Below are 22,371 nucleotides of genomic sequence, written 5' to 3' on the forward strand. Positions count from 1 at the left end.
AATTTGGCCGACACCTACCACAAGAGGGTGCAGTGGGTTCGTACAGCGCACACGCTGTCTTTCAGGCGCTTGTGTGCGCAAATTGTTGTAGCAACAGGTGTACGAGGCGTTGGCGACAGGGATGACATTACACGGTTTGCACACGATTCCTGCGTCATGCGCACTAAGTGTGCACTTCGTCCAAACTTCGCACTATGTGTGAAGGGGCCCTTAAGGAAGTTTGACTAAATGTTCATGCTAAATATTTTCCCATCAGAGATCCACAATAAAATGGATGTAATCCAAAGTACTGGACACTGATGGGGCCCTGAAACACTCACAGATTAAACATTCTGATTCCATTTTAGAGTACACAATTTCAGAAAGAAAAAAATTGTTAAAAATTATAAACTGATTTCTTAGGTATAAGTTAATAAGATGTTTATTGAGCCCTTGTACTTTGAGGTCTAAAAGCACTCACACTCCTTTGACAAATGGTAAATCCAAACCCAGTGGCCTGCAGCCTTTTTTTTCTCCTCGTTGTTTTAAACCGTTCACCACCATATATATATATATATATATATATATATATTTTAGAAGATAAACTGTCCCTTTTTACTGACCGTCATCACTGTAGTCGTCCACCAGGATGATCTCTTTGAGCAGATGAGCTGGGGTATGAGTGACAACCGAGTGGACTGAGCGCAAGATCACCAACAGAGCCTCGTTGACGAAGATGAAGATGATGGAGATCTGAGGGAGATTCAAGCAAGCGGTCCAAGCGAAGTACCAAGCAAGCAGTGTTAGATGTGCATGCGTGTCACCTGGAATTTGGCCAACATCTACTGTGAGAGGGATTGAATGGGCTCTTACAGGGCAGCCCGGTCTCATGTTTTTTTTCATGCTCCCGTCACAAAATGAGTCAAATATTCGTGACGGGTTTTTTTTAAACTCACTCTTACTAATCCTACTCCTACCCCCAACCCTAACAATAACCAGACGCACCCCCCCCCCCCCACTTCACTTTTAATTTCGTGCAGCCATCACAGAATGTATTAGAATGAATTTGTGCTGCCGTGATGAAAATGGGGGCGTTTTTCGTGACAATATCACAAACCAATAGATTAATGTATATTTCGTGCTGCTGAATCACAACATGCTGTGAGACTGGGTTGCACAGCGCACACTCTGTCTTTCAGCCGCTGCTGTGCACAAATAGTTGTAGCAACAGGTGTACGAGGCGTTAGAGGCAGCTACGATTTTTCCACGTATTGTGTATAATTCCTGCTTCATGCATAATTCGACCACATTCATACTATGTGTGATGGGGCCCTTAATGAGGCACATTAACTTGCAATTCAGCGCTTTCCATGTTTTGGGGATATTAGAAATTCTTCATTTTATTTTGGGAAGACTGTTGTGTATTTAGTTGAAAAGTGTTTCATAAATATATGCATTTATTATTATTATTAGTTCCATTTTTTATATCCAAAATTAACATGTTACAAGACTGAATTATATTTTTGACTGACAAATAATATATCAGCATTCCAACTTATTGATAATAACAGAATTCTCTCCCGTCACAGACACACCATCAGGCACACAATGACTGGCACCAGATTTACTTTGCACCAACTGAATTCAAACAAGAGCAATCAGAGATTTCTGACATCCGCCAATCCGGATCCAGATCACCTCCAACATTCAGTGGAGTCTTCCATGCCCTAATATCTATCTGTTGTGCAAATTTGGTGACAATCCATGAAGTAGTTTTGACATAAACCTTCAAAGCGTAGATACAGTGAAATCTTGATCCAGAATCCGGATCCGGATCATCTCCAAAATTTAATGGAGTCTTCCATGGTTTAATATCTATCTGTGGTAAAAATGTAATTAAAATCCATGCAGTATTTTTGACGTAATCATGGTAACAGACAGACAAATAAATAAATAAATGCCGATGATTTTGTCTCGCCCTTGGAGGACATAATAAAGAAGGATGTAGCAGTTTGCTCAAGCGTTTGTTTGCAGTGATAGCCGTACGGGTGTGGACAAAGGGTGGGATTACAAATTACACCTTGTTGACAGACTTCATTCGGCTTATTGTTCTGATCATAAACTCAGGTCACAGTCAGGCAGGAGCAAGAAATTTAAGTTCACTGTCAAAGCTGAAAGTAAGTATCTGAAGGTTGTGGGACTGAGTTTGGAGGCAGTGGGTGATTGATTGGTCGTGTAGCTGGATACTGCTCTGTTTTTTGATGCTTCTGGGTTCTAGCTTTACTGTTACATACGTCAGTAAAGTTGATGGTGGTAATGTACAGTTTTAAAGTCTGTCAACCACCATTAAACGTCACTCAGAAGAAGATAACACTAGTTGCTAGTATTAGCAATGATGATAACATTCTGTGTTGTGTGCAAACTGAGACAAACTCTGATCTAAACTAATGTCTCAGCAGCCAAACAGCTTTTGCAAATTACTTTGTTTTATACAGTTTAGATTTCGGGTTATAATTAGTAAACAGGTTGGAGGCACAGCGGCATCCAGGTGGTTCGTGCTCTTGTTTCCAGAGCAGAATATTCCTGGTTCCTGGTTCAGTACCACCCCTACCCATTCTCCAAGTTGTGACAGGAAGAGCATCACGTGTTAAACATGTGGAATCAACATGCAGATCCACACTGGGAGCAGCTCAAAGAACTTAAGTTTTTAATCAGGAAAAGGCTTTAGTGTTTAATTTTTTTCTGAAATGCATTAAAACGTTTGAAATCTGAACACTACTGCCACTTCGGGACCAATATGTTGTACACTTCTGGAGGTTGTACAGCAGCAGTATTTCAATGCATTCCAGGTCCAATTCTGGAATATTTCCAATTGTTATATCATGAGTAACATTAATTCTGGCACTTATAAAAATAGCAGCTTGCTGTTGCGTTTGCTCCTCAGTAACATTCATGTTATCATCAGTAGCCACCAACACAATAAAAATGGTGCATCTCTGGCACTTTGACCACAAATTTCATAATTTCTTCATGTTTTCTCCTTTTTCTTGCACTGATTATGGCCCCTTCACACATAGTGCGAAGTTTGAACAGCGTTTGGACGAAAATGGTGAAACAGCGCAAAACAGTTCAAAATTAGCGCACTACGAAGCACTGCGCCAACAGGCAGGCATTTACGAACCCGATGCAAGAGTTCGTCCATGTGCCGATGTCTTTCGGGCAGGAACACACAGTGCCAGCTGCGGCACATCGCGGCATTTATGTAGCGGAAATATAAAAAAACAGCCAGTACCTGTGGGACCATATTGCGCCGCTTATGTGGGGTGGGGAAAAAACTAAATATACGACCCACTGGACGCAAACCCGTGCCGTCCAAAAGCTCTGATTACAAGTCAGAGACTTTCCCACTGAGCTACGAAGCTGTTTTTTGAAAGCTGCAGGAATCTGCCTCATATCAGGAAGGACATGGAAATATTCTAAAACAAATTAAAATCCCACACCATATAAAAACACCGCATTTATCAAGTGAACAATATAAATATGATCCGCCTGTTCCTCTGTAAATTTGAATGGTCACAGACATACATGACAAGCAGTTCACTCATCTCATTCATGTCCACATCTGCTGGTGCGTTTCCAATTGACTGCGCGTCCGTGTCTTGTGGATGAAGCACCACAGAACACCGTGTCATGTGGAACAGAGCTCACATGGGTGACGTGACAGTGAGACACACGCTGTCTTTCAGGCGCCTGTGTGCGCAAATAGCTGTAGCAACAGGTGTACGAGGCGTGTGCACTTCGTCCAAACTTCGCACTATGTGTGAAGGGGCCCTTAAGGAAGTTTGACTAAATGTTCATGCTAAATATTTTCCCATCACAGATCCACAATAAAATGGATGTAATCCAAAGTACTGGACACTGATGGGGCCCTGAAACACTCATAGATTAAACATTCTGATTCCATTTTAGAGTACACAATTTCAGAAAGAAAAATTGTTAAAAATTATAAACTGATTTCTTAGGTATAAGTTAATAAGATGTTTATTGAGCCCTCACACTCCTTTGACAAATGGTAAATCCAAACCTAGTGGCCTGCAGCCTTTTTTTTCTCCTCGTTTTAAACCGTTCACCACCATATATATATATATATATATATATATATATATATACACACTCATCAAAAATATAAATGCAACACTTTTGGTTTTGTTCCCATTTTGTATGAGATGAACTCAAAGATCTAAAACTTTTTCCACATACACAATATCACCATTTCCCTCAAATATTGTTCACAAACCAGTCTAAATCTGTGATAGTGAGCACTTCTCTTTTGCTGAGATAATCCATCCCACCTCACAGGTGTGCCATATCAAGATGCTGATTAGACACCATGATTAGTGCACAGGTGTGCCTTAGACTGCCCACAATAAAAGGCCACTCTGAAAGGTGCAATTTTGTTTTATTGGGGGGGATACCAGTCAGTATCTGGTGTGACCACCATTTGCCTCATGCAGTACAACACATCTCCTTCGCATAGCCTGTGGAATGTTGGTCCACTCCTCTTCAATGGCTGTGCGAAGTTGCTGGATATTGGCAGGAACTGGTACACGCTGTCATATACGCCGGTCCAGAGCATCCCAAACATGCTCAATGGGTGACATGTCCGGTGAGTATGCCGGCCATGCAAGAATTGGGACATTTTCAGCTTCCAAGAATTGTGTACAGATCCTTGCAACATGGGGCCGTGCATTATCCTGCTACAACATGAGGTGATGTTCTTGGATGTATGGCACAACAATGGGCCTCAGGATCTCGTCACGGTATCTCTGTGCATTCAAAATGCCATCAATAAAATGCACCTGTATTCTTCGTCCATAACAGACGCCTGCCCATACCATAACCCCACCGCCACCATGGGCCACTCAATCCACAACATTGACATCGGAAAACCACTCACCCACACGACGCCACACACGCTGTCTGCCATCTGCCCTGAACAGTGTGAACCGGGATTCATCCGTGAAGAGAACACCTCTCCAACGTGTCAAACGCCAGTGAATGTGAGCATTTGCCCACTCAAGTCGGTTACGACAATGAACTGGAGTCAGGTCGAGACCCCGATGAGGACGACGAGCATGCAGATGAGCTTCCCTGAGACGGTTTCTGACAGCTTGTGCAGAAATTCTTTGGTTATGCAAACCGATTGTTTCAGCAGCTGTCCGAGTGGCTGGTCTCAGACGATCTTGGAGGTGAACATGCTGGATGTGGAGGTCCTGGGCTGGTGTGGTTACATGTGGTCTGCGGTTGTGAGGCTGGTTGGATGTACTGCCAAATTCTCTGAAACGCCTTTGGAGACGGCTTATGGTAGAGAAATGAACATTCAATACACGAGCAACAGCTCTGGTTGACATTCCTGCTGTCAGCATGCCAATTGCACGCTCCCTCAAATCTTGCGACATCTGTGGCATTGTGCTGTGTGATAAAACTGCACCTTTCAGAGTGGCCTTTTATTGTGGGCAGTCTAAGGCACACCTGTGCACTAATCATGGTGTCTAATCAGCATCTTGATATGGCACTCCTGTGAGGTGGGATGGATTATCTCAGCAAAAGAGAAGTGCTCACTATCACAGATTTAGACTGGTTTGTGAACAATATTTGAGGGAAATGGTGATATTGTGTATGTGGAAAAAGTTTTAGATCTTTGAGTTCATCTCATACAAAATGGGAGCAAAACCAAAAGTGTTGCGTTTATATTTTTGTTGAGTGTATATATATATATATATATATATATATATATATATATATTTTTTTTTTTTTTTAGAAGATAAACTGTCCCTTTTTACTGACCGTCATCGCTGTAGTCGTCCACCAGGATGATCTCTTTGAGCAGATGAGCTGGTGTATGATTGACAGCCGAGTGGACTGAGCGCAAGATCACCGACAGAGCCTCGTTGACGAAGATAAAGATGATGGAGATCTGAGGGAGATCCCTCGGGTAGCTCAGCTTTCTGCATCTGCACGCAGACACACAAACTCATCTCAGCTTGCAATCTGGGCAACTTTCATATACAGTAAACCTGCAAATACATCAATGTGCCACTTGTCCTCAGTCACTGCAGTGGAAGCTCAAGTGGCCTCTGTAGACCTGCTGACATCTCGTTCACTGAGGCTGAAAGACATGTGACTCTTCCTGTTCAACTTCAATCACAAGGAGGTTTTGATTGTCTTCTGCAGATAGGAGGCCTATTTTTACTGCTGTTTCATTTAAACAGCTCTAATTAGGAAATGGGTACAGAGAGTTTTGTTAGAGAGAGAGGAAATCCCTCATTGTTCTTCATCTTTCTTTTTTACTCTGATTTCACACACAAAATCTAATCACAATGACTGTTATAGTCTATAGAAACTGGACACAAAAAAGTTCACAGTGGCGATGGACTGTGTGTCTGTTTTCCCCTGGAGTAAAGGGAACCTCATCAGTGGGTCATACACTGCAAACCCAAGCAATCTGACAGAGCTATTTTTTTCTTTCTTTCTTTCTTTTACTTTTACAGTCGGTACATAAAAATATCAAACTGAAGATAGTGTTGCATCTATCTCAAATAAAATACTAATTATAACCATTCATATATTTTCATTTGTTGACTAAATTTACAGTATTCAAGTTAATAGAACTTAGTAATTTTTAGTAATACTAAAAAATAATACTCAAGACAGAATTGCATATTCAACAGAAATTACTCTGTCCCTTTGAGGAGATTGGGACTTCAGATCTGACGTTGTCATATTACCACAAGCCCTCTGCATCCAAAAACTTAGTATATACTAATGTGGCTTCGGAACCTACCCATCAGTTACTGTTGTGCGTACTAGAATGAAGTGAGTGAGTAATAGGGACAAAATTTAGATGTACTACACCTGTCTGTTGAACATAAGAGGGGTGACTGAGAAGTTTTGCGCCTGACCCATAAAAGGTAGGGTGTGGTTCTGTTGCATTCTGAGAATGTTGGTTTCTCAGAATGCAACAGATGGAGAACCACACCCTAATTTCTCTGGGTTAGGCTCAAAACCTCTCAATTCCCCATCGTATGTATACCCACAAATGCTGTGAAAATTTATATTTTGCATCCGTAGACCTTTTCTTAAAAGGTTCCTGATGAAGGAAGTAGATAATCTGAGGGCCTGGTCACATGGCACACGATGATAGCTGAATGAAGGAAAAAAAGTCACAAATCATCGAGAAAAGGTGGACGAATGAGCCTGCACTTCTCCCATCATCAAAAAACCTGCGAATCAAAAGCGCATAAAGGAACGTAACAAAACCGAAACAAACTATGAAAAATGAAACAAACACCTTGACGCTTCAAACAAAATCAAAACGAAACATGCGAACATGCGCACAGCCGTTCCAGCCACAAATAGTTAAAGTAGTTGATCAAACGTTCTTGCTGCTATTGTTAGTGTATGACAACATTGCTTTTCATGCCACACATGGACAAGTCATGTTCAGCTCATCGGATCTTTAGTTATTGATCTGTTCAGATTTCGTCAATGTTCATGCAAGACATAGGACTTGGGAGGTTGGATGAAGTTGGACGACAGTGAAACGGAACGCTGACTATACGGGAACTACGCAAACAATGAGGAACCGTCAAGACAGAAAGCAAATCAGGGACTTCCGGTTTGAGCGGTGCCAAGTGAGGACGCGTTTTTACCGAGCTCCTCGCCAATGCTATTGATAGATATAGAAGCAGCTATTTAATGTAAGGACTTTGAATCACACTCATAATCGAAGTCATGACGTTGTACCAGGCTTTGACACAACACTAGCTGAAAATGTCTAAAAACCCCCGAAAAGCGCCCGACACAAGGGTTAGCTCCAAGGCTAGCCCGGAGGCTAACATTGTACCTAATGCTATACTTGACGCTGCACCCGACCCGGGTCCCGGACCTGAGGCCATCCTTCGAGCAATTGCCGACTTGAGGACCGAGCTGCTCACCAAAGTGGTGGCGCAATCTGCTGAAATTCGGAACCAGGTCGACCAGTTACGAGCAAAAATTAAACTAGCTAACGATAATAGCCAAGTGCTTGCTCACAGGGGGTCGTTTTGACCGTTGGGGTTTTACATCATTATTGTATGGCCTTGCCTTACAATATAAAGCGCCTTGGGGCAACTGTTTGTTGTGATTTGGCGCTATATAAAAAAAAAATTGATTGATTGATTGAATACTAACGTCAAGAGTGAAGCGCTAGATACATGGGTGGTCGCCCTCGAGTCTGCAGCTAACAGCCACCCCGACCTGATTGTTGCTCTGGAGTGGGATATGGCCATGGTGCAGTGGGAGCTCGCTACCCAGAAAGCACAAAACGAGGATCTGGAGGCACGGTCGTGCCGTAATAACCTGCGCATTACTGGGATAAAGGAAAGACGGGAAGACGGGAAGCGCATGATGGACTTTTTATCACAGTGACTGAAGGAGACGCTTGGTCTCGATAAGCCCCCTTTACTGGACCGGGCACACAGTACGCTGCATGTGAGACCAGGTGATAATGACCCGCCGAGAGCATTCGTCGTTAGATGCCATTATTATCAGGAGAAGGAGGAAATACTAAGGAAAGCCGGGCAGATGAAACAACTGACTATGGGGGACGGCGATAGGATCCGCGTCCAACCAGAGTACACACTGGCAATAGCCAAGCAGCGGGCAGAATTCAACGAAGTGCGGAGCCTGTTAAGGAGCTGTGAGGGAATCCGCTATGGTCTGTGGTACCCAGCGGAGCTGAGGATAACGATGCCGGATGGCAAGCGCACAAGCTTTAAAGACCCAAACCAAGCCAAGGATTTCATAATGAAAAACCTGAAGCGCGCAACCTGAAGGTGTGTCAACAGGGAGTGGCGTGCTTTCCGTGGTTTCACACATCCCATTTACAGAGGTATGTTTAATTATCGGTATCCGGACTGCCATCACGATAAGGACTTTGTTGATGTAAATAAAGGACATCAGCAAAAGCGCAAATTTACCAAACCTTTTGTTTTGGGCTGATAACACAGTAGGGAGTGGTTAAAAAAAAAAAAAGTACACTTAAGTGTTACAAGGACCTTTCATCTTTTCACTGTTCATTTTTGACCACACAGAGTTGTTACCATAACTGGATGGCTTGGAAACCCCCCCAAAATTTAATGTTGTGTTATTGTATCCAATATGTTACATTTAATTCTATATCTAACTGTTAATCTGTTAAGGCCTGGATAACACTTCTCGGGTTGGGTCGGGGATTTTGATTATGTCTGTTAAGGTTATTTACATAGAATGAGATATGAATAAGGTGCTAGATTGGAAATTTATTGAGTGTGCACTGTATCTGAGTACAGTTAAGATCAGCTGCAACATATTATTCTGCTATTCATATAGCTTTGGTGAGACTCGGTCTCATGAGGTAAGCTTTGTTATGTTGTGGGAGAGTGTACAACTGGGGAGTTATGCAGCCTTTTGTTTGGGGAGAGGCCAGCAACGGGATTTTGTGAATGATGTGTTTGATTCTGTGTCTGTGTTTTTGTATTTTCTGTTGTTTTCAGGTTTTCTGTTATTCTGTTATTGTTTTTAATTGTACAGTGTTTAAACAGGGAAAAGGCTTTATGATCAGGCTGTTTTTAGGCAGGCGGCTGTTAATGTCATTTCAGACACTAGTATATGGTAACCCCTGGTATTAGTGGTTCAGGGCAGGTAAACATTAAATTTACAAACTGGAACATCAGAGGGTTTAACCATCCAGTGAAGCATAGTAAGGTGTTTTCTCATTTATCAAAGCTGCAAACAGACATAGCATTCTTAACTGAAACGCACCTGCTTAATAAGGATCACTCCAGACTTAAGAGTGGGGGATTCTCTCAGATTTTTCACTCCAAATTTAATGCTAAATGCCGTGGTGCAGCCATTCTTATCCACAGGGATGTGCCGTTTGTACAAACAAATATGATTCAAGATAAAGACGTTCGGTTTATTATTGTTCAAGGACATTTATTGAATCTACCAGTGGTATTGGCCTGTGTTTATGCTCCAAACTGGGATAATGCTAAATTTTTCACTAATTTTTTCTCATCCCTTCCAGAATTAAACAATCACCAATTGGTCCTCGGGGGAGATTTAAACTGCGTTCTGGATCCCATTATGAATCGTTCTACAGCTGTACAGGGAACACTTAGTAAATCAGCAGAGACTATTAATACTTTCCTCCAAACCTATGGGATGGTTGATGCATGGAGATACAGAAACCCGGTTTCTAGACAGTATTCTTTTTTTTTCTCCAGCGCATAATTCATATTCCAGGATAGACTATTTTTTGCTGGACAAGAAATTCTTCCCCACGCTGAGGTCTACTGTATATGACAGCATCGTCTGTGATCATAGCCCAGTGACAATGGTGCTTTGCTTTCCAGATAACGAACCTCCACAACGCACCTGGAGACTTAACCCATGTCTTTTGTTGTGTGGGCCGCCAGAAGAGGAGGTACTGCTGGCCCACCACCAGAGGGCCCCCTGCCTGAAGTGCGGGCTTCAGGCACGAGAGGGCGCTGCCGCCACGGACACAGCCGGGGGTGACAGCTGTCACTCATTATCTCCTGACAGCTGTCACTCATTCATGCTTCATCTCACTCCATAAAACCCGGACGTCATCGCCACTTCATTGCCGAGATATCGTCAAACCGTTCAGGTAGTATTCTCAGCCTTGAAAGGTAACTGTGTATCAGTCTGAACTCTTTTTTGCAGCCGTTTTCCTGTGGTGTTCCGTGTCTGTGAGACCGGCATTCGGTGTGTCCAGCAACGGCTCCGCTGCACACCTCTACCAGATAAGTGGGTAGACAGGAGCTGCACGAGTGTGTGTTAGAGGTGGAGGTGGCATTCCCACCGTTGTTGCTACTGGGTGTGCACACACCCATATCTTACTGTCTCTGCTCCCTGCCAGCAGTACCAGATCCGACCTTCGAAGACGGTGGCCACCTGGGGACTCGGGACTTGGCAGCTCCAGTATTCTCCGGGTTCGGTGGCGGAGGAAATCGTGTGGTTCCGGTTCATCTCAGGACAGACGTCTTCTATCCTCGAGCCTGCCCACACGTCACCCTTGTGATTGACTCTCTGTTAAATTTCACATTCCTCTGTGTTGTGCTCATTCACAACAGTAAAGTGTTCATATTTGACTCTTTCATTGTCCGTTCACTTGCGCCCCCTCTTGTGGGTCCATGTCAGTACACTTTCACAACATCTTTTGTCTGATGAAGATTTTGTTAATTTTCTATCCGCCCAAATTGACTTCTTTCTAGAAACAAATCAGTCACCAGACACAAGCCACTCTAACCTGTGGGAAGCAATGAAAGCGTATTTGCGTGGTCAGATAATATCTTATAATGTTTGCATGAACAGAAGATGATCAGCACGCCTTAATGAGTTGATCTCTTTGATAAAGGGTGTGGATCATAACAATTCTGAATCTCCATCTGCAGATGTCTGTAAAGAGAGAATATTGCTAATGCTGCGTTTACACATAATGACGACAAGTCACGAATGCCACGAAGTACACATTCTTGGCCGCTGATCACGAATGTGATGATTCGGGGCAGAGGCGTCAGGTGTCCTCAGGAACTGCTGCAACCTGTTACCACACGTTACGATTAATGGCACGTGTTGCTGGAGAATTATCAGGAACCATTATGCACGGTCAAGAATAGTGTTCCGCCTTGTTGCGCGCTATTGCGCATAACAGCGCATTGTTAAGTTCTGTCACGTTGTGAACGAGGTGAATTGTCTCCACACACACACCCATATTCATCCAACCGAATTCAGATCGCTCCAGTTTTTCCAGAAGAACTTTGTGACTGCATGCGTAGTTGGGCTCTGTGCCATGGAGTGGTGCAGAGACGAGGAGGAGGACAGAGCCAGATGTGTGGCTTCATGCTCTCATCTCGCGCATTTTTCCAAACATCAGGCACATGCAGCAGGTGGAACACCTGCAGAAGCGCGCTGAAGAGCACTGAAATGAGACTTTTAGCCGACTTGGTGTCAGCAAGCAAACTGAATGTTGTGCAGCAGGGTTTAATTGTGCGCGCGCTTCTTCCTCCGCCGGACTGGAGGAGGTGCAGCGATGTCGGGCTGCACCTGAGTCTCCGCTCACTCCTCTGGTTGCTCAGACTTGTTCTAACACTCATTGGTTACAACAGCAGATAGAACACCCGCAGGAGCGTCCTGAGGACCTTCAGCAGGAACTGTGGACCGACATTTGGAGCCGAGTTTAATTGTGCGCACGTGACAGAAAACTGATTCGTCGTGTGCGCAGTGAAATGTGACCCCGCGTTACAAGTCGTGTCAAAACTTGACAGTTTCCGTGTCACTTCGTAATAACGCGTGACAGTTTGGGCTCCAAGAAGCATCACAGGAACCACTATGAATGTTGTCACATTCTATTAAGGATCACGACTCATCAAGACGGATCAACACACTCAGTTGCGACCTCCACAACGTGAGACGAAATGAGGGTGGTGTGTGACATTCGTGGAAGATTTTTTGACAGGCAAAAACATGCTCCATGAATATCAAGAATATCACGCACCAATACGCACTATTAAGAAACCTATTCAGATGAGTTAAGTCACATTAAGAATGTCAGGAATGTGTCACGAATGACAGAAAAATGACATTCATAACGCGTCTTGGTTATGTGTAAACGCACCTTAACAGAATTCGATACCCTTTCATCTGGAGTAGCTGAGGACCTTCATCTTAAATCTCGCCAAGACCTCTATGAACATGGGGAACGAGCCAGCAAACTATTAAGCCATCAGCTAAGACAATCCATAGAGGCTGGATTTATAGCAGAGATTAACATTCCAGAGGGGATAACCACTGATCAGAAAAGCATAAATAAACAATTCAGAAAATTCTATTAGGACCTATATACCACTGAAAATTGTGATAGCGCTAAGTTAGCTCAGATATTCGATGGTCTTAAGATTCCAACCGTAGGTCAACAGGACAGGGCAGACCTTGATAGTAACATTTCGGCAGCCGAAATTGATCGGGCAATTAGAAAGATGAAAAGCGGTAAGGGTCTGGGGCCGGATGGCTTTCCTATTGAATTTTTTTTTTTAAATTCTCATTTAAACTAAGCCCTCTTAAAAAAAAAAAAAAAAAAAAAAAATATATATATATATATATATATATATATATATATACACTCAACAAAAATATAAACGCAACACTTTTGGTTTTGCTCCCATTTTGTATGAGATGAACTCAAAGATCTAAAACTTTTTCCACATACACAATATCACCATTTCCCTCAAATATTGTTCACAAACCAGTCTAAATCTGTGATAGTGAGCACTTCTCCTTTGCTGAGATAATCCATCCCACCTCACAGGTGTGCCATATCAAGATGCTGATTAGACACCATGATTAGTGCACAGGTGTGCCTTAGACTGCCCACAATAAAAGGCCACTCTGAAAGTGCAGTTTTGTTTCATGGGGGGGGATACCAGTCAGTATCTGGTGTGACCACCATTTGCCTCATGCAGTGCAACACATCTCCTTCGCATCATCCGTGAAGAGAACACCTCTCCAACGTGCCAAATGCCAGTGAATGTGAGCATTTGCCCACTCAAGTCGGTTACGACGACGAACTGGAGTCAGGTCGAGACCCCGATGAGGACGATGAGCATGCAGATGAGCTTCCCTGAGACGGTTTCTGACAGTTTGTGCAGAAATTCTTTGGTTATGCAAACCGATTGTTTCAGCAGCTGTCCGAGTGGCTGGTCTCAGACGATCTTGGAGGTGAACATGCTGGATGTGGAGGTCCTGGGCTGGTGTGGTTACACGTGGTCTGCGGTTGTGAGGCTGGTTGGATGTACTGCCAAATTCTCTGAAACGCCTTTGGAGACGGCTTATGGTAGAGAAATGAACATTCAATAAACGAGCAACAGCTCTGGTTGACATTCCTGCTGTCAGCATGCCAATTGCAAGCTCCCTCAAATCTTGCGACATCTGTGGCATTGTGCTGTGTGATAAAACTGCACCTTTCAGAGGGGCCTTTTATTGTGGGCAGTCTAAGGCACACCTGTGCACTAATCATGGTGTCTAATCAGCATCTTGATATGGCACTCCTGTGAGGTGGGATGGATTATCTCAGCAAAAGAGAAGTGCTCACTATCACAGATTTAGACTGGTTTGTGAACAATATTTGAGGGAAATGGTGATATTGTGTATGTGGAAAAAGTTTTAGATCTGAGTTCATCTCATACAAAATGGGAGCAAAACCAAAAGTGTTGCGTTTATATTTTTGTTGAGTATATTGGATCGTGGGTCTCTGCCTCCTACAATGACCCAGGCCACTATTTCAGTTCTTCTTAAGAAAGGAAAGGACCCTCTGAAGTGTGAGTCATTTCGGCCTGTGAGTCTACTCTGCTGTGACTACAAAATTTTGGCCAAAGTTCTGGCTAGTAGATTGGAGTCAGTTATGCATACAGTGATACATCCAGATCAAACTGGTTTTATTACAGGGAGGCAGCTTTCTGGCAACATACGAAGACTTTTCAATATTCTGTATTCCCCGGAAACTCCACCTACAGCAGAGGTTTTGCTCTCCCTCGATGCTCACAAAGCATTTGATCGGATTGAGTATAAGTATCTTTTGAAACTCTGGAGAGGTACGGTTTTGGACCAGCCTTTTGTTCATGGATAAGGATCCTGTATGCCACACCGCAGGCCTCCGTATGTACTAATAGAATAATCTCCAACTTTTTTCCTGTAGGTAGGGAGACAAGACAGTGTTGTCCATTGAGCCCACTTCTGTTTGACCTTGCCATTGAACCACTAGCGGTGGCACTTAAGAGTGCCGAAGAGCTCGGAGGTGTTGTTGGGGGAGCCAAATTCACAAACTGTCTTTATATGCGGATGACTTGGTACTTTACTTGTCCGATCCTTGCACCTCTATTCCTAAAGCATTAGAAATTGTCTCTAGTTTTGGAGAGCTCTCAGGCTATAGAATCAATCTTACTAAGAGTTTGCTCTTCCCTATTAACAATCAGGCTCAACAGATGTCTTTTGAGGCATATCCATTAAAAGAGACACGTGACACCTTTACATATCTTGGTGTATCAGTAACCCGTAAATACAGTGATCTATTTAAACATAACTTTAAGCCAGCCCTGGAGAGGGCCAAACAGGATCTTATCCGTTAGTCAGCATTGCCTATATCACTTGCTGGCAGGGTTAATTCTGTCAAGATGACAATCATGCCTAGGTTCTTATTCTTGTTCCATACAATACCTGTTTTTATCCCAAAATCTTTTTTCAGAGAGTTAGATAAATCCATATCCACCTTTATCTGGAATAAGACCATCCCACGAATTAGGAGGGCACATCTTGAGAAACAGAAAGAGGCTGGAGGCTTAGCATTGCCAAATTTTTTACAATAATACTGGGTAGCGAATATTTATAAACTCGTGTACTGGATCTCTGCTTCTTATGAGGGGGTGCACCTGTATGGGTTGAAATGGAACAACATTCCGCTCTTCCGGTGTCCCTACCTTCTTTAGTTTGTGCACCTTTGCCGCTCAGTAAACAGCACCTCATGAATAATCCTATTGTGTGTGGCTCACTTAGAATATGGTCCCAGTTCAGGACACACTTCAAAAAAAGACAGGCTCGTATGCCCTCTCTCCCAATTTCGGCCAACGCACTCTTTCCACCCTCACTCATGGATACAGCATTTAAGTTGTGGTTTAGAAATGGTCTGAAACGGGTGAAGGATCTTGTCATTTGAGCAGCTAGTAAATGAGTATAATATCCCTGGTTCGCATTATTTCAGGTATCAGCAGGTGCGTGTCTTTGTTCGGAAACATTTTCCTTCCTTTCCGTTACTCTCACCAAATGACTGGATGGATGAGTGGTTGGAGGGGGATCTAATTTTAAATCAAAGGGGAGGAGTGAGCAGATTATATGAGGATATTCAGATCATCGCTTTCCCATCACTTAGTCATGTTAGGGCGGGGTGGGAGGAGGAACTAGGGTTTGATTTGTCGGACTTCTCCTGGCAAAGGGCAATCAGGAGAATACATTCACCTTCAATTTGTATCAGACATGGTCTGCTCCAGTTTAAGGTGCTCCACAGGCTCCATCTATCTGAGAGTAGGCTTGCCAGGATTTATCCAGATGTCGATCCGACTTGCTCCCGATGTTGTCAGGCTCCAGCTACTCTCTGTCATATGTTCTGGGCTTGCCCAAAGTTGATACAGTTCTGGTCATTAATTTCTGATACTTTTTCTTATATGTGCAATAGAGAGATAAGCCCTGCTCCTGAAATTGCAATATTTGGTGTGTTTCCTGCTGTAATGGCGATATCTGGGGCACAATCAGACGCCATTGCTTTTGCATCTTTATTGGCCAGACGTCTTATTTTGCATAACTGAAAATCAGATATGCCTCCTACACACAGGCACTGGGTTCAGAATGTAATGGCACACTTGAAACTGGAAAAGTTGAAACATACGATCAGGGGATCAACTCAGAGATTTTATAAGGTCTGACAGCCATTTCTAAATTATTTTACCTTACAATTTGATGTTGGAGACACTTGGACATAATGGATTCACAGGCTCTGTAACTCTGTAACATGTTTTTTTTGTTGTTGTTGTTATTGTAATTGTCACTTCATTGTTGTATGTGTTGGGGTTGATGTTTGGGGATTTGTTAGTTGTTGTATAATTGTTTACAATTCAAAACCCAATAAAAAATATTTGAATAAAAAGACAGAAAGCAAATCAGAATACGGACGAATTGAAGCTGTTGTCAGGATTCATTCACATTTTTCAGCAGTTTGAAAATTCTGACAAAGCGCCAGCTACAGGAACAAAGCTGGACGACGGCTAAACGATGTCTCCAAAAGTCAACGTAAGTCCAGATTTCTTGTTTCCTTTTGGCTTCAGTGTCCTTCATTAGTGCCGTGTGACCAGGGCTTGAGTAACATTTGCCAAATATTCCATTGTCACTTCTCTGCATATTTTCCAACTCCACCTTATATAAACCTGAAAGATAGTATTTAAGCATTCTCAGCTGACATGCCTTTGAATAATGAGTGAGTGTGTGGCCTAAAGTCATTAACACCCTACATCAAGGTGTGTGTAATTATTAGGCAGCTTCTTTACCTCAGGCAAAATGTGCCAAAAAAAGAAATTTAACACATACTGAAAAGTCTAAAATTGGAAAATGCCTTTCAGAGGGCTGCAACACTCTTGAAATAGCTAAGCTATTGACACCTGATCACAAAATAATTCAGTAATAATTAAAGGTGGTTAAGGCATTGGGCTTGAGACCAGAAGATCATCGGTTCATATCCCAGCAATCCCCTCTTGCTCCCTGTGTGTAGTGAGCACCTTGTATGGCAGCACCTTCACATCGGGTGAATGTGAGGCATTATTTGTAAAAATGCTTCGACCGTCTGATGCAGATGGAAAGGCGCTCCATTTAAATATTTTGTTGCAGGGTTGTCAGGAACACTGGAGAAGAATTAAATGTAATGCTACAAGGAACCCATTATCCTCCACTACCATTATAATCCAGAACTGCAACCTACCTGGAGTGTCCAGAAGTACAAGGTGTCCTCAGAGACATGGCCAAGGTAAGGAAGGCTGAAACACGACCAACATGGAACAAGACTCACAAGTTGAAATGTCAAAACTGGGACAAGACGTATCCGAAGGCAGATTTTTCAAAGGTTTTATGTACAGATAAAATGAGAGAGGCTCTTGATGGACCAAATGGATCGGCCGGCAGCTGGATTGCTGATGGACCCAATGCACCACTTCAAGTCAGACACCAGCAAGGTGGAAAAGGGGACCTGGTATCGCTGAGGATGCACTTGCCCATGCCATTCTTCCCAGTGGTTCTGTTCCAGAGCTGCTGGTTCTCTTTCACCTAGGCCTTGGCAAAACTAATGCCATAGATTTCTTGTTTTTCCCTCTTTCCAGAAGAAAGTGTAGCGTCCGTGCACCTCCTGTAGCTGGCATTCTCCTGCTCTTCTTGTTTCACTCAGGGTGACAATGTTGAGGTGAAGTTTCTATAGTTAAGAGTTGAGAGCTTTCAGGTCAGTCTGACTTTCTGCTGTCCATCAAGGTTTGCATGTTCCATGTACAAGATTTCATCACTGTTTTTGTTTTTCTTCCACAGAGCTGGTGACCCTCTGGATGCAGTAATCCAGACAGGTTAAGTTGAAACAGACTATGTTTAGGGCAGTTTCTCTCTCCCCGCTCCCTGTTCAGGGCAAGCGGAGCAGATGTTATATGGGGCTGCTAAAAACCCTCCTGCTTCTTCCAAGGGTCTGACGACTGAATGACACATCTACCACATCCTTATGTGATCAGAGCTAAGAGCTTTGAGATTCACACTCTTGCTCTTGTCACTCTGCCAATTTCCGAAAGACTTCTGGGTATGCAGCACGGTTCAAAAAAATCTGCATGCGCAAACCCAGTTTGTATAAAGTGGGAATGTTGCTGCACATCAACAAACACATGGTCCTTGACAGGTCCTCAACCTGGTCTGATAGCTTGGAAATCACAGACAATCAGGGTCTGATGACCTGCTGCAGCCTTCATCTGCCTTTACAGATTTTGGCTCACAAGTCATCACCTCCTCCACCTGATGTGCTGAGGACTTCTTGTTTCAGAGTGCCACAAGTCATCTTGTATTCAGGGTTTTTATTTTGCCTTCACAGCTACTAGAGTGGCCACAGGGCACACATGGTCCCAGGCTCGGACTGATAATCTGTGATTTTGGGCATTTGCCCGGTGGGCCGCTGCACGTTTCGACGTGCGTGGGCCGGCCCTTCCATATTTATAGAGATTATGGAAATATACAGTGTTCTCGAACCACGCGCTGCTGTCAACACGAGGAAAGTCCGTGATCGGTGAAGCTACAGCATTTAATCGGTGCAGCTGCAGAGCCACTTCCTGAATTTGTCTCAAAATAAAAGTTCTGTAGTGTTTCATACACGGCGCAGTCTTATTCTAGGTTTCAGTTTTGTTTCCATTTGATCACACAGCGGAGACTTACATCGAGCACAATGATTGACATGACCAACAGCCAATGACAATGGAGAAGCATACAGGGTGGCCAATCAGATTGCAGGAAGAGCAGGCGGCCGCTCCCGCCCCTGTGAATGGATTGAGTCCTCGGCGCCTGGACTTCTCTCCGCTCTTCTACTGATGCAAGGTTGGAATCATTTCTTTTATCTTAATTAACTGTGCTTTACTTTTGTTAATCTTTAAATGCAACAGCTACAGACTTCAGCTCCTTAATTTGCTGCTGTGTGAATCCTAGCAGTGGTTACACATTACCTCTCTCTCTCTCTCTCTCACTCACACACACACTTTGGAGACACAAAAACGTTTTTCCGCTTGTGTGCATTTGCTTCCATTTTGTCAGATCCGGCGCCAGAAAAAAAAAAATATTAAGGGGGCGATGAGTTTACCACAGGTGGCGGGGTCCCCCCCCCCCCCCAAAAAAAGTGCGCACCGGAGGAGACGTGCGCTCCTGGAAAGCTCGTGTATTTATGCTACACCGTTGTAAAAGACTGACTAAGAGTGAAGAGTGATGACAGTATTTATTTATTTTTATTATTATTTGAACATATAGACGCTCGGTCAAGTGATCTCTTGCATACCACAGAGCCGGTGTTCTGTCGAGATGAGATGCGCCAACTTTCGACACTCTGAGCTGTAATATACCTTGGCATTGTCCAATAGGAATGATGCGTCGGGCCAAAACAAGGAAGACTCGTGGCAGAAACCACTGATCTGTACAAAACATTAACGTGTGACAGGACTGCTCATTTATAGAGCAGTTTTCTGAAGAAAAATCATTGGAAATGTTTTTTTGTTGTTGTTACCTCAAAATTTCTGATTACTGTTAAAAAAAAGTTTAGAACACTTTAAATTAAACAGGTATTTAAACAGGTAAATAAATCAATAAATGGTTCTTTAGAAACCTTTCATCTGTATTAAAACCACCTATTATTTCAGATTAGATAATTTCTTGTTCAACATAAGGAACCTCAGACATTTATTTTTAGACAAATAAAATAACATGGAACCTTGTATATTTTTTGAAGTCTGGTAGATTATTTATATCTTATTTCAACCAGAAAAACAAACACTAAATAAATACAAGTGTTTATTATAAATGCAAAAGGAAATAATTTAACAGTGACTGCAGTGTGATTGTAAAGTAGGATTTCTGTGACATAAACCTCATGATGTTATATATATATATATATATATATATATATATATATATATAGTCATTTAAACTTGTAATTTCGTCAAAATATGTAATTGCCTTTAATGTTATCAGGACGCCCCCTCATGGCGCCGGGTCCGCATTTGTACTATGATCAAGGTGAAATGACAGTGAAAGTGTGTGTTTAGGTGTGTGTTCATGGTGTTTAGGTGTATGCTATTTGTTCATTGGGGGTTCGGTATGGACGGGTGGGTGTGCGTGTTTGGGGGTGGATTCGTCGGGCCAATAGTGGGCTGGTCCAGAGGAAAAATGCCAGGGCCGAAATTTGTTCCCAGTCCGACCCTGCATGGTCCCCACCATATACTCCAGAAGCCTCCAAAATCTCCTATTTGTTGCCAGGTGTCATGACGCAGATGAGGGGTTGGACTGTGACACCTTGGTAACAGTGTACACATCATCTGAATCTCCCATAGCAAACATTCATTTGTCACAAAGTCATGAAACAGGAAGCACCATTGACCATATAAACTTTAACCTTCATCCTCCTGCAATACTAAACACCTTTGTCCAGGGACTTCATGACTTCATACGCAGTAAAATCACCAGTGTAAAACTAACACGGCTGATTTTACTGTGTAAGTTCCTCCCTCCCAGGTGTCTCTTGATCTCACAGGCAGAGTACTGAGAGACGTGCAATTTCAAACACAAACACATCATTTCCTCATCAAGGTTCTCAAGTGTTGCAATCAGGTCATCCATTGATTACAAAAATATCATAGGATCATTCGTAAAATCAAGGTGAGTAAACATTTCCTCACTGTCAAAATCACCTAAACCACTTGTGCTCACAACTCTACCTAACACACAGTCCATGCAAGCATTGAACAGTGTAAGGTCAATACATATCCCTAAGGGCCCCTTCACACTAGAGCACAAATGAGCCGAAATCCCGTACAAACAGCCCGAATGAAAAAAAAAAACAGCCAGAATTCAAGCCTCATTCATATGAGACAGACATTCGTACAGCCGTGTACGAATGCCGTACAAATACCTAGAATGTGTTTCAAAGCCATCTCGAATGATTGTACACATTTGGAGTGTAGCAGCTCCTGAATCCAGGTTGAGGTTGAATGAGAATACAACACAGCATGAAACATGAAAAAATTAAAACATTTTTTTTAATTGAATTTATTCATTTTAGCACACAAACTCAACAATAACAAAAACTGATACACAAGACAATTCCACAGTGACATGTGTGACCAAAAAATAAACTAAAAAAGACAATGTTGGCACAGACCGTGAAAGCGGGGCCTCACGATCCTTCTGACTTTTTGGGTTATAAGCAGGAGGTGTCAGAAAGGTACCACAGGGATAACTGGCTTGTGGCGGCCAAGCATTTATAGCGACGTCGCTTTTTGATCCTTCGATGTCGGCTCTTCCTATCATTGTGAAGCAGAATTCACCAAGCGTTGGATTGTTCACCCACTAATAGGGAACGTGAGCTGGGATTAGACCGCCGTGAGACAGGTAAGTTTTACCATACTGATGATGTGTTGTTTCAATAGTAATCCTGCTCAGTACGAGAGGAACCGCAGATTCAGACATTTGGTGTATGTGCTTGGCTGAGGAGCCAATGGTGCAAAGCTACCATCTGTGGGATTATGACTGAACACCTCTACGTCAGAATCCTGCCTAGACGAAGCGATACCGAAGCGCCGTGGATTTTCGACGCTTTGGATGGATTTTTGTGGATTGTGCATTGTGGATTTTTCCAAATCCAAAATGTCGGCAGAATGCAGCAGGAATATGCAGTATGCACCTCTAATGCCGTATGTGCCACCCGAGGTCTGGGTGAAAGGCAAGCAAGGGGAGGGGCATGGCAGAGCAGGTGGTGTGGTCCGATCTTCTAAAGACCCGCCATGTCCAACTGTTGGATGTTCAATGACATCCAACCCATAAACTGATTACATGTCAGCTCAAGGGTTGGATGGCCCCCCCGTTGCACTCACGCCCTCTCTCTCTCTATGGGCATCTGCTGTTTAGCAGACACCCTGCTGACTAGATGGGTTCACACACGAGCAGTAAAGTGATCAGATCATATGTGTGCAA

General features: G+C 43.1%; 1 protein-coding gene and 1 long non-coding RNA gene across 2 annotated transcripts in view; one reads left to right on the plus strand and one right to left on the minus strand.

Annotated features, from left to right (window-relative positions):
* galnt17 (polypeptide N-acetylgalactosaminyltransferase 17) overlaps positions 1-22,371 on the minus strand; it is a 193,463-nt gene that overhangs the window by 126,904 nt on the left and 44,188 nt on the right. The window contains exon 3 of the mRNA XM_034168557.1: positions 5,827-5,993. Coding sequence (XP_034024448.1) covers positions 5,827-5,993 — 167 coding nt within the window. The remainder of the gene's footprint in view (positions 1-5,826; positions 5,994-22,371) is intronic.
* Positions 3,768-21,990, plus strand: LOC117508738. Its single transcript, XR_004560182.1, has 4 exons — positions 3,768-3,779; positions 12,114-12,117; positions 18,103-18,109; positions 21,864-21,990. It is a non-coding gene; the product is annotated as an uncharacterized LOC117508738 (long non-coding RNA).

This window comes from Thalassophryne amazonica, chromosome 4 (genome assembly GCF_902500255.1).
Source record: "Thalassophryne amazonica chromosome 4, fThaAma1.1, whole genome shotgun sequence".
Taxonomy (NCBI): Eukaryota; Metazoa; Chordata; class Actinopteri; order Batrachoidiformes; family Batrachoididae; genus Thalassophryne; species Thalassophryne amazonica.